Source organism: Adiantum capillus-veneris, chromosome 11 (genome assembly GCF_014529385.1).
Source record: "Adiantum capillus-veneris isolate H3 chromosome 11, ASM1452938v2, whole genome shotgun sequence".
In the NCBI taxonomy this organism is placed as follows: Eukaryota; Viridiplantae; Streptophyta; class Polypodiopsida; order Polypodiales; family Pteridaceae; genus Adiantum; species Adiantum capillus-veneris.
In genome coordinates, this window is record NC_140941.1 from 93,356,280 (window position 1) to 93,370,269 (window position 13,990).

Sequence of the window (13,990 nt, forward strand, 5' to 3'; positions counted from 1 at the left end):
TGCAAATAGTGTGATATAATCCATTGTGTTCGAAACACTGGCTGCGTAAATTTGTGTTGTTACCCATCGCAAAGTTGTATCATTCGTTAATGTTCCTCACTATGATTTAGTTATATTTGTGGATATATTATTATCTAGCCAGATTGTAGTTGTTGATGGGCTGTATTGGCAATGTAATTAAGGGTGGGGGGCATTGTTGTAGAGGTGTCAGATGCAGCAGAAAAGCGCGAAATGAAATGAAAGGAAATGTTACATTAAACACCTTCTAAGGCTAAAATGACATTTAGAGTCCAAAACTGTTACAATCAGGGTGAATCTAATCCAATGTTTGGGTACTTAAATAATTAAAAAAGACTAAATTGTAAAAACATTAAAGCTGAAGTTCAAAAAAACATCAGACTTGATCGCCATCATCATTGTGGATATGCGAGGATGTACTGTAGTGAGCATCGTCGTCGCAAAGAGTATTGCAACAATCATGGAAGAGCTTCATCAATGCCCGTGTATGTGTTGCATTGGGCGGCATCTAAGAAATTAATGCAGCAATCTCTGCAGAGCTTCGGGAATGTCCGCCTCTATAGGTTGTCATTCTAGAAGGGAGGAGGTGAAAGGGTGTCCTTCTTTCTGAGCTTCCTCCTTCCTTGACCCCAAGGGCTGTGAGTGTGTGGCCTTCTTTCTGAGCTTCCCTACACAACTCTGCTCGTGACTCGCTATTATTATGCAGGGCTTAACCAGCACATGAATGATCGACCAGCTGGGCATGTAGTCAACAAATATAGCTGTTGCTGGTAATCTATCAAAACGCTTTTCAATTGAAGAGATATGTGTAGTAATTAGCCCTTGAGATTTGTGCACAATGAGAGTATTAATTTTTCTGATGTTGCTACCAAAGCAGATGAGCAAAAGACAAGAGCTTCCCTCTGCATCTTGCAATATGGACGATGCTAGTGCGGATCAAGACAAGCAACATACTTCTGTTTTGGAGAACGCATCAGGCCAAACAAAATATACCCACAAGACAGATCATGAAGAAAATTCAACAGTAGTAGATGTCGGCAACAGAGGCAGCGATAGGCGCAATATCTATCGCAGAGAGAGTAACTACTCCCTCGAGTTGTTGCACCTGCAGAGTGATGGCATCCTCCAGGATGTTGAGAATAACTATGACTTCCAACTTCAGGACCGCAAGGAGAAAAGGTTCTCCTTGCCTCAAAGGTAATTGATCAATGTGAATTAATCTTCTTGTGTTGCATTGGACTTCAGACTAGAGTGTTGTATTATATGCATCAAAAAGTGAACAACTAAAACTTGGTTATTAGCTTGCATTTAAGCTTTTCAACACCTTTGAGCACAAGGCTTTCACCACACTAATGTCAAAATTGTTGGGTTTCTTGTGGCTGGCTAATTTCAGAGGATGGTTTAGTGGAAAGCATTGGCAGATGTTGTTGTTAGCGTATCAGACAATGGGTGTGGTGTATGCGGGCATTGGTACATGTCCACTTTATGTGTTTTCAGCCTTCACATTACACGAGCCCATCTAGGAGGACTATTACTCCATCTTCAGCATTGTCTTTTGGACCTTCACTCTTATCTCCCATATCAAATTTGGTTTCATCATTCTCAGGCTGGATGATCAAGGAGAAGGTAGTTGGCCGTCGCTCATCTCCTCTTATCCTATTTCTGATACTGTACATCTCAACTCATGGGATGGTTCCTTTACAATTGATTTCAATTTTTCTTACAATTCAAGGCCCTAAATTGATCGTTTTCAACATAGAATACATGCATATGTGTGAAGAGATCACACATACGAGCAGAATAATCAAGATGTTGATCTTAGCATACTTTTTCTTAAATAGTGGAGTGTAGACTTAGCTGCGTCTGTTCCTACTTGCAAGACTGCTTCACCTGTGTTCGAAGCTGCCTCCAATAGATCTTGTCTTCGTGTGCATGGCAAACTGCTTCTGGTGGTTGCGGGCAATTGAGTGAGAGCACAAGGGTGGAGAAATCCAATTTGTGTGTGCGAGAGATTGAGTAATAGGTAATCATGATGAAGAAAAATTATTGTTGATTTTATCTACTCGAGATTGATGCCAGCAGAGGAACTGCTAAAAATTTCCTTTCTGGTTGAGCCACAATCTTGTTATGCAGGGACTAGCCTAGGAGAGAGAGTGCGAGAGCCGAGAGGCTGCCAGAGCCAGTTCAGCTAGGAGAGAGTGATAATGGCAAATGGGGAGGGATGTCGGGCTGTAGCTGGTGGGCATCAACCAGAAGTTAGAAAACAATCGCACGTCAAGTAAGAGAGAGAGAGAGAGAGAGAGAAAGTCTACATGCCCTCAGAGTTGGTGAACAAGAGAGGGGTTGTCAGCAAAGGAGAGATAGAGAGAGATTGATTGTGGGTGGTGGCTAGAGAGGGATGGTGAAAGATTGGGTGGTTGGGGTAGGAAAAACTAGAGCCACTGCATATAGGCAGGAGAGAGAGAGAGAGAGAGAGAGATTGTGAGAGCACGTGCAAGCGCACCTCCTAGAGTGGAGTACTACGCCGGCACGACGAGAGAGAAGAGAGAAGAGATGAGAAGAGCAACGCAGACACTGGGTGCAATCTCCCCCCGTGCAAGAGTGACCATTTCCCTCTTGCACGTATTTAATTTATAGATTCTTGAATGGTCAAAGTGAGTACAAACTGGCCGGTCGATCATAAATGGCCAAATCTCATAAAGAGCATTTGAATAATAAAATGTACATAAAATATGATATCCTTTTGCAATAGCTTAGCTCGGTCAAGCCTTTTCCACCTGTCACAACTGCAATAAATAATAAGATATCAATTCCATACTGCTACAGACGGGAGCGTAGAGAGTCCTGCAAAATACTCAAAATAGCGCATAGCAAGACATAAACGAATAAATCTGCGTACGTGTCGACTCACACAAATCCATAATCGAGCACAATACGAACAAAGAGAGACAGAGAGCGAGAGAGATTGTGAGAGCACGTGTAGGCGCACCTCCTAGAGCAGAGTACTACGCCGGCACGGCGAGAGAGAAGAGAGAAGAGATGAGAAGAGCAACGCAGACACTGGGTGCAAGAGTGACCATTTCCCTCTTGCACGTATTTAATTTATAGATTCTTGAATGGTCAAAGTGAGTACAAACTGGCCGGCCGGTCATAAATGGCCAAAGCTCATAAAAAGCATTTGAATAATAAAATGTACATAAAATATGATATCCTTTTGCAATAGCTTAGCTCGGTCAAGCCTTTTCCACCTGTCACAACTGCAATAAATAATAAGATATCAATTCCATAACACCGGCCTCCACTCTCCACCCCTTTTGGCCGCCCACTGCATGTTTACCATTCAACTTAGCGGCCATTCACCCAACCACTTCAGTTTCTTCGTCAGCTACCAGATGCAAGAAGAAAATAAAGTTCTAGTTGCCCCCTTGGTCTCCAGTCCCCCCCCCCCCCCCCCCCTCGCCCCCCTCAAATACTTGGTCGACCACCGGTGTTCGCGAAAAATGTGTCTCAGCTGAATATCGTGCCATTTTCAATTTCGAAAAAAAAATGCCAGTTGAGGGCATAGAGTAAAGAAGAACTTCTACCCCAAAATAGAGAAAAAAATAGTGTAAAAACTCAAAAAAAAGAACCTAATTTCCTAAAATTTCCTCTTGAAAAATTCAAGAAAACGAATTTTGTATGTTTACAAGAATGATATTTCCCAAACACTGCTGACCACCCACTTGGTACTCAAATTCTCAAGGGCATGTCCACCCTATTATACCCTTGATCAGCTGTCCCATTTAGAAATTCTCTCGGTTGATTACCCAACCAGGGTTGCATTTGACCAAACTTCAAAGCCATCGACTTAAAATTCTTTCGACCACCCAACTTATACCTTATTTTGATCGCCGAACCTTCATTATTTTTTTACCGCCCTTACCACTTTTGGCCGCCCATTGCATGCCTAGCCATTTAAGAGGAAATTATTTGCCATCTAACTCCTTCTTAGTGGCCTTCCATGATAATCTTGCACTTTTTTATTAAAATGACCTTGTGACCTTAATTTTTTACCTTTGAAACTCAATTTTATGAGGAGTCGGCCCTATTCCCACTAAGGCCTTTGAAGCTGGCCTCCCAGGTCGATACATCCCGATTCATAAGAACTCGGACCCAATATCAAATTCCAATTTCATTGGACAACCTAACCATCAACAATCAAATCTCTGTATTGAAGTCAATTCATGAACGAAGAGCTTGAGATAATATGAATTATTTTATTTTTAATTTTGATGCCAATTTTAAACAGGTATCCTAAAAGTCTATGCCGATTTTTGGTAATGTATCTCATCGACCATTGTAACTTCACTCTATAGTTGTTCATATCTCATGCATTTATAAGTTGATGCAATATATTCATTGATTCCTATTCATGATTTTATGAGTTTTCTCTTTCCATGTATTTGGAAGTTATCCAAGACAAGGGATAAGACACTTGATTGTGGTGAAACTAATCACGTTCCATGCCGGATGTATGTCGGTGAATATAATTTGTAAGTTCTCTCCCTTCTATATTTTTAGAACAAATTTGCTATTATTCATTCGTTTGCTATCATTTATGTATCATTACTTGGCAACTGTCATTTATCATTGATAATTCCATATTATATGTTTTTCAATCTTCATGCTACTGATCATGGCACAAAGGCCACTTTTAGTTCTAATGTTGACAGATCACAAATACAATCACCTGTAGGTACAAAATTCTCTAGAGAATTGTGAGCTTCAAACACCAAATTTACTATGGTTTACATTCTTTTCAAAAAATTGAAGGCCAACTCATTAAGTTGCTAAAATGACATCATTACTTTATTTACTATTAGTATGCTAACTCTATTTCTCGATAGAAACATGTTTGTATAACAAAATACACCAATTTCTTCATAATAGCATTTACTTATTTGATAGAAAAGTGAAGTTTTACCCGTTGCTATGGTATTGCATATCTTGTAGCTTTGGGCTTACTAGCCCTCGCAGTATATGCTGGACATAAGGACTCTTAAAATCTTGTGCATTCTCCGTATCATCATCTCATGCTTGGATATATATTTTGGGTCATGGTGTTTATTTAAGCAAGAAGCCTAACCTTCTAATGTATTTTAATAGTTAATTACCTTCACACAAGCACATTCACAATACTTTCCACATCATTATTTTATGACCATTCAGAGGACCCCTACCTACATACCACATTTATGAAGACCCACCTTCACTTCTAGACCAAGAAGAGCACCTTATCCATGACCAAATAGTTGATCATGAGACCACCACTACACGTACTGGAATGGTTTATAACCGTTACCTTTTGACTTTCAAGGGCCACCCTAGAGAGGATGCCAAATGGATGCCTGATGTAAGGTCTCTACTTTCGAATTTCACACGAGTTCTATTACGCATTTGAATTTTTTTTAACCATTACTCATTATTTAAGATATTCAAGTTAAAATTATGAATCGTAGGCTGAGAAAACCTAGAATTTAAAATTTACGCTACAAAATTTTGACAAGTCTAGCTATATGAATCACTAATTAACTTATTGCAAGACTTATTTACTGATTGTAAAATTTTCTTTTACTATCGTAAAGTTAATATAAGACTGTAAAGTTTAACTTAAAAATGTAAAGTAAATTATCATTAAGGAAATAAATAAAATAATTATAAAGACAAAAGAATACACAGGGATGACAATGAAGGCACATGGACTCACTTGGACTCACATAGGAGGGGACAAAGTGGGACACACTGTCACATGAAAAGGAGAGGCTAGTCTTGACTAATCTTAATGAGGGGGGGCTGTGTGGCCTTATCTTTTGATGATAATGAGAAAGTGGTCAAGTTGATGGGACAAGGGTACCAAAAACGCGGGTATGATTTTTTGAAAAAAAAATATTATTTTAAAAAAATTATTTTATTTTTTTTGGAAAAAAAAGTTGGACGTTTTCTTTTCTGCTATAAATAGAGCATCCATGCTCACACTTTAAACATAGAGATTTCCTCTATAACGCTCATGAAGTGCTGCCACTTCTCTTAGAGAGAAGGCGTCCACAAACCACTAAGAGAGCAAAAACTCTAGTGGACTAATAAGGTGCGTATTAATTAAGCATTCAATTAACTTTAAGAATGATGTATGTGTGCTATCTCTTACTCTAATCTCTCTAATAGATTAGTAAGATTCAATTAGTTTTAAGAAGGATATATGTGTGTGTGTGCTATCTTTTACTCTAATCTCTCTAATAGATAGTAACATTCAATTAGTTTTAAGAAGGATATTTGTGTATGTGTGCTATCTCTTACTCTAATTTCTCTAATAGATTAGTAAGATTCAATTAGCTTCAAGAAGGATATGTGTGTGTGCGTGCTATTTCTTACTCTAATTTCTTTAATAGATTAGTAAGATTCAATCAGTTTTAGAAAGGATATGTGTGTGTGTGCTATCTTTTACTCTATTCTCTCTAATAGATTAGTAAGATTCAATTAGCTTAAAGAAAGATATATGTGTGTGTGTGTGTGCTATCTCTTAATGTAATCTCTCTAATAGATTAGTAAGATTCAATTAGTTTTAAAAAGGATATGTGTGTGTGTGTGTGCTATCTCTTTAATAGATTAGTAGGATTCAATTAACTTTAGAAAAGATGTGAGTGTATGTTTTCTCTTACTCTAATCTCTCTAAGTATACCTTCTCTTTTTAATTAGTACATCTTCACTATTAACTTATGTATAGTTAATTGAAAGTTACTATATAAGAGAACTCATCATATTCTTATTATACATGATGAGATTCTCATTCACCAATTTTATTGTCAATCAGATTAAGTAGAATTATATTTTGAATAATACTAAAAATTGATTTAGTTGAAGTATAGAAATTAAAGTTAGAATTGGATTAGAAATGTGAAGCATAAAAGTAATGCATTCCTAAACTTTCACTCACAGTTTACACACTTAATTTTTGATTAATTACGATTAGAAAATATTTGATGTATAGAAATTAGATGTAGAACAACAACACTAAGTGTGAATCCGAGTTGGCGAGGATTCAAAATATTACAGACTCTCTTTGGAAAAAAGGAGATTACTAGGGAAATTGACCAATTTAATGTTCTAAGTGTATAACATAAGTGTAGTACAAAAAAAAAGGCTCCAAAGCGTGCTTGAACACAAGGCGCTAATGATCATGAAGTTGGTACAAGCAATGGGGGAACTCCTGCGGAACATGCTATGTCTTCACCAATCGGAGCTATGGTACATGTTAGTATTGCAGTTTCAAGTTATGCATCATTGCATATGCGAGACTATAGAAATATAATATTTACCTTATGAAAAGAAAACACGGACCGAAACCACGGGGCTTAACCCCAAGAAACTCGGCATATGTTTGACAAGTAGGAAAGATTGTCTGGTTAAACTGGTTGCTATAGGAAAGAATGTTTGTCCAAAACCTTCGGTATGGTTTCTCTCAAATCTCTCTACTTATTAGCGGTGGCATTATGTGGAAGTTGCCGAGGCGTGAGATGATGCCCAGGATGGCACCGTTGATGTTGTGGTGGGAGTACACCCAGATTAGCCCAGCTGGATACTGCAGTTTTGTTTTGCTGTGGCATGAGGATGACGCCCAGATTGACACCGTTGTTGCTGTGGCGGGAGTACGTCCAGATTAGCACAACGAGTACTTGTCCAACGGTATGGGACGCTCATGAGGACAAGGGTTTTTACAAATAATGTATATACCGAGCGGACATAATAGCGACAGTAGAGATTCTTGAGTGAACCTAATCCAAGGGTTGTTGGTTTAAAATTGGACGACTTCTTGTTTGACTATTGTTTGAAGGGTTGTTTTAACGAACCAGTATCATAAATAAAGTAAAGGAACATGTATGTTTAAACAGTGTGGTAGTAATTAGATAACAAAAGAAGGGTGAGTGTGGTGTGGAAAGTGGGAGAATGATACCCCGACGGTATCATTCTATGGACGGGTGGACCCGATGAGTCGAGTAACTTTTCAACGCTAGATTTTTTATTTTTATTTTTAGTCATAAATCTTAAAAGAGACAAACCTTGGCGGCTGTGCTTCTGAAACATGGGGAAAAAAGCGCACAGGTTGGTCACTCTAAGATTTATACTTTTAGGTATAATTGATTACAGATAGTTTTTAGATAGGGTTATGGTGGTCACGCTCCGCCATAGCGAGATAGGACCAATCCTTCACTAACAGTTCATGCCCGTGGCTACGTAGTAGCTAAGGCAATATCCGTTGGTTTTTCTTTTTCAAGATTGGAGACCTATCAAAGGTACTCTGCTCCTCTCAAAAAGGGGCAGGGACCTCACACTGGTATCAGAGCTTAGGTTAAAGCTTGGGGAGATTTTTAGATTGATGTTTGGATGTCGAAGGATACGAATGTTTGAAATAATAGAAGAACCTAGAAAAATTGTTTTGAGTTTTTATATGGTATTGAAGATTGAACTTTCCTGGTACAGGAAAATGTTCATTCAGCCTACCAGAAATTCCAGGTGTTCACCATCATGTTTGAAAATGCATGCCAATCACCAAATTAACAGTTTTGAAAAAGGGTGATGATGATTTTGGATAGGGTGTTTGCACCACCTATCCCAAGGGTGCATAGAGGATGGGGCATCAACTGGAGTCCATCTGGAGGAATCTATACCATCGATGCTGAAAAGATATGGTTCATGGATACCAATCTCAAGAAACTTTGATGGACAGAGGAGTTAAAAGTCATCGAAGTTTATCTTTTCATTGGTGCTAAGAATCCGGATGCTACCATTACCTTTGGAGGAGAAAAGATATCTCAAACTCAATGGGTCTATAACCAAGTTACAAAAGTTATCCATGGTGGTAGGATTCGACCCATATGTGTATCTCGTAGCTTTCAAGGGTCAAAGGAAACTTATTATTTTGATCCTTTAGCCTATCCTTTTGTAGTCACTAAACTCAAAATATAGAGACGTTACAATCCTTGTACGTAAAGACTACCAACCTTGGTAGCAAATAATATGTATATAAATAAAGTTTGGATTAATATTATCTTTTGTTTGTATTATTGTCTGATCAAGTTTTGCCTTAAAGTGGATTAAAGTTAGAGTATCCAATAAAGTTTCACTTAACCTATATGGTACAGAGTGCGGTGTACACATCTCTTCAAGAGAAAAAGCTACTTCTCAAGCAAGCTAAACTTCCCTCTTTCAAAGGGGAAGGAGCCCTAGTTGAGCGCGATGCAGAAGTGTGGCTCGAAGAGATGGAGGATTATTTTGCTGCTGCTGCTGGTACTACTCCCGATAACCAAGCAATGTTGGCTATGTTTCGGCTCACAGGGGATGCCAAGCTTTGGTGGAAACAACACTGCAAAGATAATCAAGTAGCTCAAAACATTCAAACTTGGGAAGATATTAAGTATGTTGTCAAAGGACATTATCTTCCACCTGCACACGAATCCCTTAAGATGAATGAATTCTTCAACTTATGTCAGTTTCATCTTACAGTGGAAGAATAATACTCCAAATTTGTAAATCTTAGGCGCTATGCTCCGCCAATGACCGCAGATCAACAAGTAGCCCGTTTCTGCCAAGGGCTAAATGCTCCTTTAAATACACGTCTAGAAGCCATGAGGCCTGTAAATTTGCAAGATGTTCTTTTAAGAGCTAAACCCTTAGCTAAAGAGATGTCAAACTCTCAAAGGGTACGAAATGGAAATTTAAGGAATGTTGGAAGGAGAGGACGGCCTATGATGTGGAACCAAAGCAAAGTTCACCCAGTTCACCAAACTCATCCAATAGTTGCACCTTCAGCAAATGGAGCTCAAAATGCAAATCTTAGATGCTATGAATGCAATGAGCTAGGACATTTCAGGAATGTATGTCCTAGGCGAGTCTCCGCAACAAATACACCTAATCAAGCTAGAGGACGAGGCCAAATAATAAATCGTGGAGGAAGAAATGGAGGACGAGGGCTCGGGCTCGGAATGGATGCCAGAGTCAATGGTATCATAGGAGAACCAACATTGGGACAAGAACAAGAGGGAAAGAGAAACTCTACATGCTGCAATTGATAACCCAAGAGCAAGACAACAATATGCTATCATTCAAACACCTGCAAATCACCAAGGTGAAAAATTTGAGCTTCTTATTGATTGTGGCAGTACTCATTCTTTCTTGTCACCTAAATGTTTAAGGAGGTTAGTACTTAATCAACACCCTGCAAGAAAGATGAGAGTTGAATTAGCCAATGGAAAGGAGGTGTTATCTCAGTACACTGTGGGAAAAATAGATTTCAAGTTGGGAGAATACTCTACTTCTGCTACTTTTCGAACCTTACCCATAGGAATCTATGACGGAATTCTTTGAATAGATTGGTTAGCCAGTCATAATGCCAATATCCATTGTGCCCAAGGAAGTGTTACTTTTGTGGACAACCAAGGTCAATAAGTCACCATTCAAGGCCAGAATGGACGACCAAAAGCTTACTTGGTCAAAGCTAATCGTCTTTTGAAAGGGTTACGCAAGGGTCAACAAATTTTTGTAGTCAAGCTAAACAAAGTAGAAAAATATTCTTCCAACCCTGAACCAATGTGGCTAGAAGAATTTTCGGATGTTTTCCTCGCTAAACTTTCTAAACTACCACCACCTAGGGAGGTAGACCATGAAATCAAAATTTTTCCAGGTAGTGAACCAGTCTCAAGAGCGCCGTACAATATGTCACTTCCAGAGGCTATAGAACTCAAGGAGCAGCTCAAGCAGTTGATTGAGCAAGGGTTTATCCGACCTAGTACATCTCCATGGGGTGCACCTGTTCTCTTCCAAAAGAAAAAGGATGGCTCTCTTCGACTTTGCATGGATTATAGGGGCTTAAATCAAGTTACCATCAAGAATAAATATCCAATTCCTTGTATTGATGAGATGCTGGACAGATTACATGGAGCCAAAATATTCACAAAGATCGATCTTCAATCTGGCTATCATCAAATTCGAATCCAAAAGGCTGATATCTCCAAAACAGCTTTCAACACTCGTTATGGTCATTACGAATTTACAGTGATGGCTTTCGGACTTACGAATGCTCCTGCAACTTTCAATCGTCTGATGCACGATATCTTTAGATAATTCTTGGACGATTTTGTCCTAGTATTCTTTGACGATATCTTAATTTATTCCAAATCAGAAGAAGAGCATGAAGGACATGTTAGGAAAGTGTTAGAACTTTTACGCCGAAATAAGCTGTATGCAAAGAAAAGAAAATGTACCTTCTTTACCTCTAAGGTCTGTTACTTAGGGTTTATCATTTCACCTCAAGGAGACTCTGTTGACCCTGACAAAGTCAAGGATATTGTGGAATGTCCTCAACCCACTTCACAAACCGAAGTCAGAGGGTTCTTAGGTATCACAGGGTGGTACAGGATCTTTGTAAAGGACTATGCTCTTAAAGCTGCACCACTAACCGACTTACTAAAGAAATGATCTACGATAATTTGGGAAGAAAAACATGAATCTTGCTTCAAACAGCTTAAGGAGTATCTTGCTTTAGAACCTCTCTTAAAACTTCCAGACTTCACCCAAGAATTCGAGGTGATCACAAATGCTAGTAACCTTGCATTAGGAGGAGTCCTTACTCAAGAAGGAAGGCCTGTAGCTTATACTTCTCGGAAGCTTAGGATTCATGAAGTGAATTATGCTACACATGATTTAGAATTGCTAGCAGTTATTCACGCTCTCAAGCTATGGAGACATTATCTATTGGGACGCAAATTTCAGTTGGTAACAGATCACAAGAGCCTTAAGTGGATTTTTACCCAACCTAACCTTAACATGAGACAGAGGAGATGGATAGAGATCATGCACGAATATGATTTTGATATTAAATTTAGACCAGGTAAGGATAATGTTGTGGCAGATGCCCAAAGCCGTAAAGCTTTTCTGGGGGCAATTTCCATGGCTAACAACCCTATTTTAGACAAGGTCTCGGATGCTGCTGTCAGAGATGCAGATTACCGGATGCTTGCTAGTATCCTACGTGAAGAAAGGGTATCATCAAATCAGCCTAAACCTCTACATTACTCCTTAGAAGATAGGAAAATTTACTATAGGAATCGAATATGCATACCTAAGGATTCTACCCTAAGGAATGCTATCCTATATGAAGCACATGATGGCCCAACTTCAGGACATCCAGGTTATGCCAAAACCATCAATGCAATTCGCAGAAGTTACTATTGGCAAGGTATGAAGGGTGATGTCCTTCGCTATATCAAGCAGTGTTTGTCTTGTCAAAGGATTAAGGCAGAGAGACTAAAGATGCGAGGTAAATTACATCCTTTAGATATTCCCCAAATGAAATGGGAATGTATAAGCATGGACTTTATCATCGGGTTTCCTTCTGTCCAAGCTGGCTATGATTCAATGATGGTCATAGTCGACTTGCTTACTAAAGTGGCTCACTTAATCCCAGTCAAGACAACCTTTACAGCTTCAGATATTGCTCGTCTATTTGTGAAGGAGGTTTTCAGAATTCATGGTTTACCCAAGAGGATTGTCAGCGATCGTGATGCCAAGTTTACTTCAAAGTTTTGGGTATCATTGTTTCAAGCTATTGGAACCCAGTTATGTTTTAGTACTGCTTATCATCCTCAAACTGATGGCCAAACTGAAAGAGTTAATCAAGTAATTGAAGACATCCTCAGAGCCTACTGCAATAGAGAACCTCGCAAGTGGATTCAATACCTACCCTTGGTAGAGTATGCATACAATTCCTCTACTCATAGAAGTATTGGAATGACACCTTTTAACACTAGAATGGTAACCTAACAAGACATAAAAGTGTCCTTTCAGGGTTTTGGAAAAAATTTCCAAAACCATAGTAGATCCACTCATTTTGAAAAATCCTTTCATGAGCTTATAGTTCGATAACTACTACATATGGAAAAAATGAGAAACTTGTAATTTTTCTCATCCCTTGGTCACTACAAGCCTCCAAAGTTGATGGACCAGTGCATTTTGCCCAAAACAGCAATTTCTTACGGTTGATTGCATATAAATAAGAGTGGAGATTTTTGTAGGACATGAGATAAAATGCCCCGTTAACTTCAATGGGTTGGTGACCAAAACATATGGTTGCTTTTACCTCACTAAATTTTTTTTGGGCAAAAAGAAAGGTACAAAAAGTTGCATTTTTTCCATTCTATGGACATATCATCAAAGTTTCTATAGTCACGCTCGATACAGATACTATATACATGTTTTCTTAGTTCCCTTTGGGCCTCTGGATTCGAAAGGAGCCATGGAGCATGTCAAAAGGATAATGGATCTCTTACAATTGGAACCTTGGGGGCAATGATAAAGTGCTAAATATAGCAAACATGAAAAAACTGGGTTTAGCATTATGACCTCTAGAGACCTATAGAAACTACTCAATATCTATCCAAGTTTGTAGTCTATGACTAGATATGGTCACTACCTACAAAATACACACAATTGGCCTAAGAAACTAGCAATATTGAGAAAGTTATACTTGGTACTCTAAAATGTATCGTATTCTTCAGCAATCAAAAAACTCAACCATCATCATATACTATGCTATATAGCATATTAGGTCCCCCAAAACTCAAGGAAGATTAGCTTTATGTTATACATTACACTTACACAATCAAAATTGAATTTAGATATCCAGAAAGCCACCAAAAAGCCATAAAAGTACTAATTTTGGCCAAAAAACAGGATTATGCAATTCTTGTAAATTGGTCATAACTTTCAATTTTAACACTTAGATCTCCCTACAAGCATCAAAACATGTTGAGAACTATGAAGGCCTAACCTCTATCCACGTAAACCTCACAAACATGAAGTTAATTAGAGTGGTATAGTTGCCAAAAATTAAAAAAAAGCCAAAAACAGGACCCGTTTTTTCACACAGTTTAGGTTCAAAAAT

At 38.5% G+C, this 13,990-nt stretch overlaps 1 protein-coding gene across 1 annotated transcript; it reads left to right on the top strand.

Moving 5' to 3' along the window:
* Positions 1-895: 895 nt before the first annotated feature.
* Positions 896-1,219, top strand: LOC147447660 (uncharacterized). The gene has a single exon (XM_086524378.1). It carries the CDS (start codon positions 896-898, stop codon positions 1,217-1,219), a length of 324 nt encoding a protein of 107 aa, XP_086380504.1.
* Positions 1,220-13,990: the final 12,771 nt, after the last annotated feature.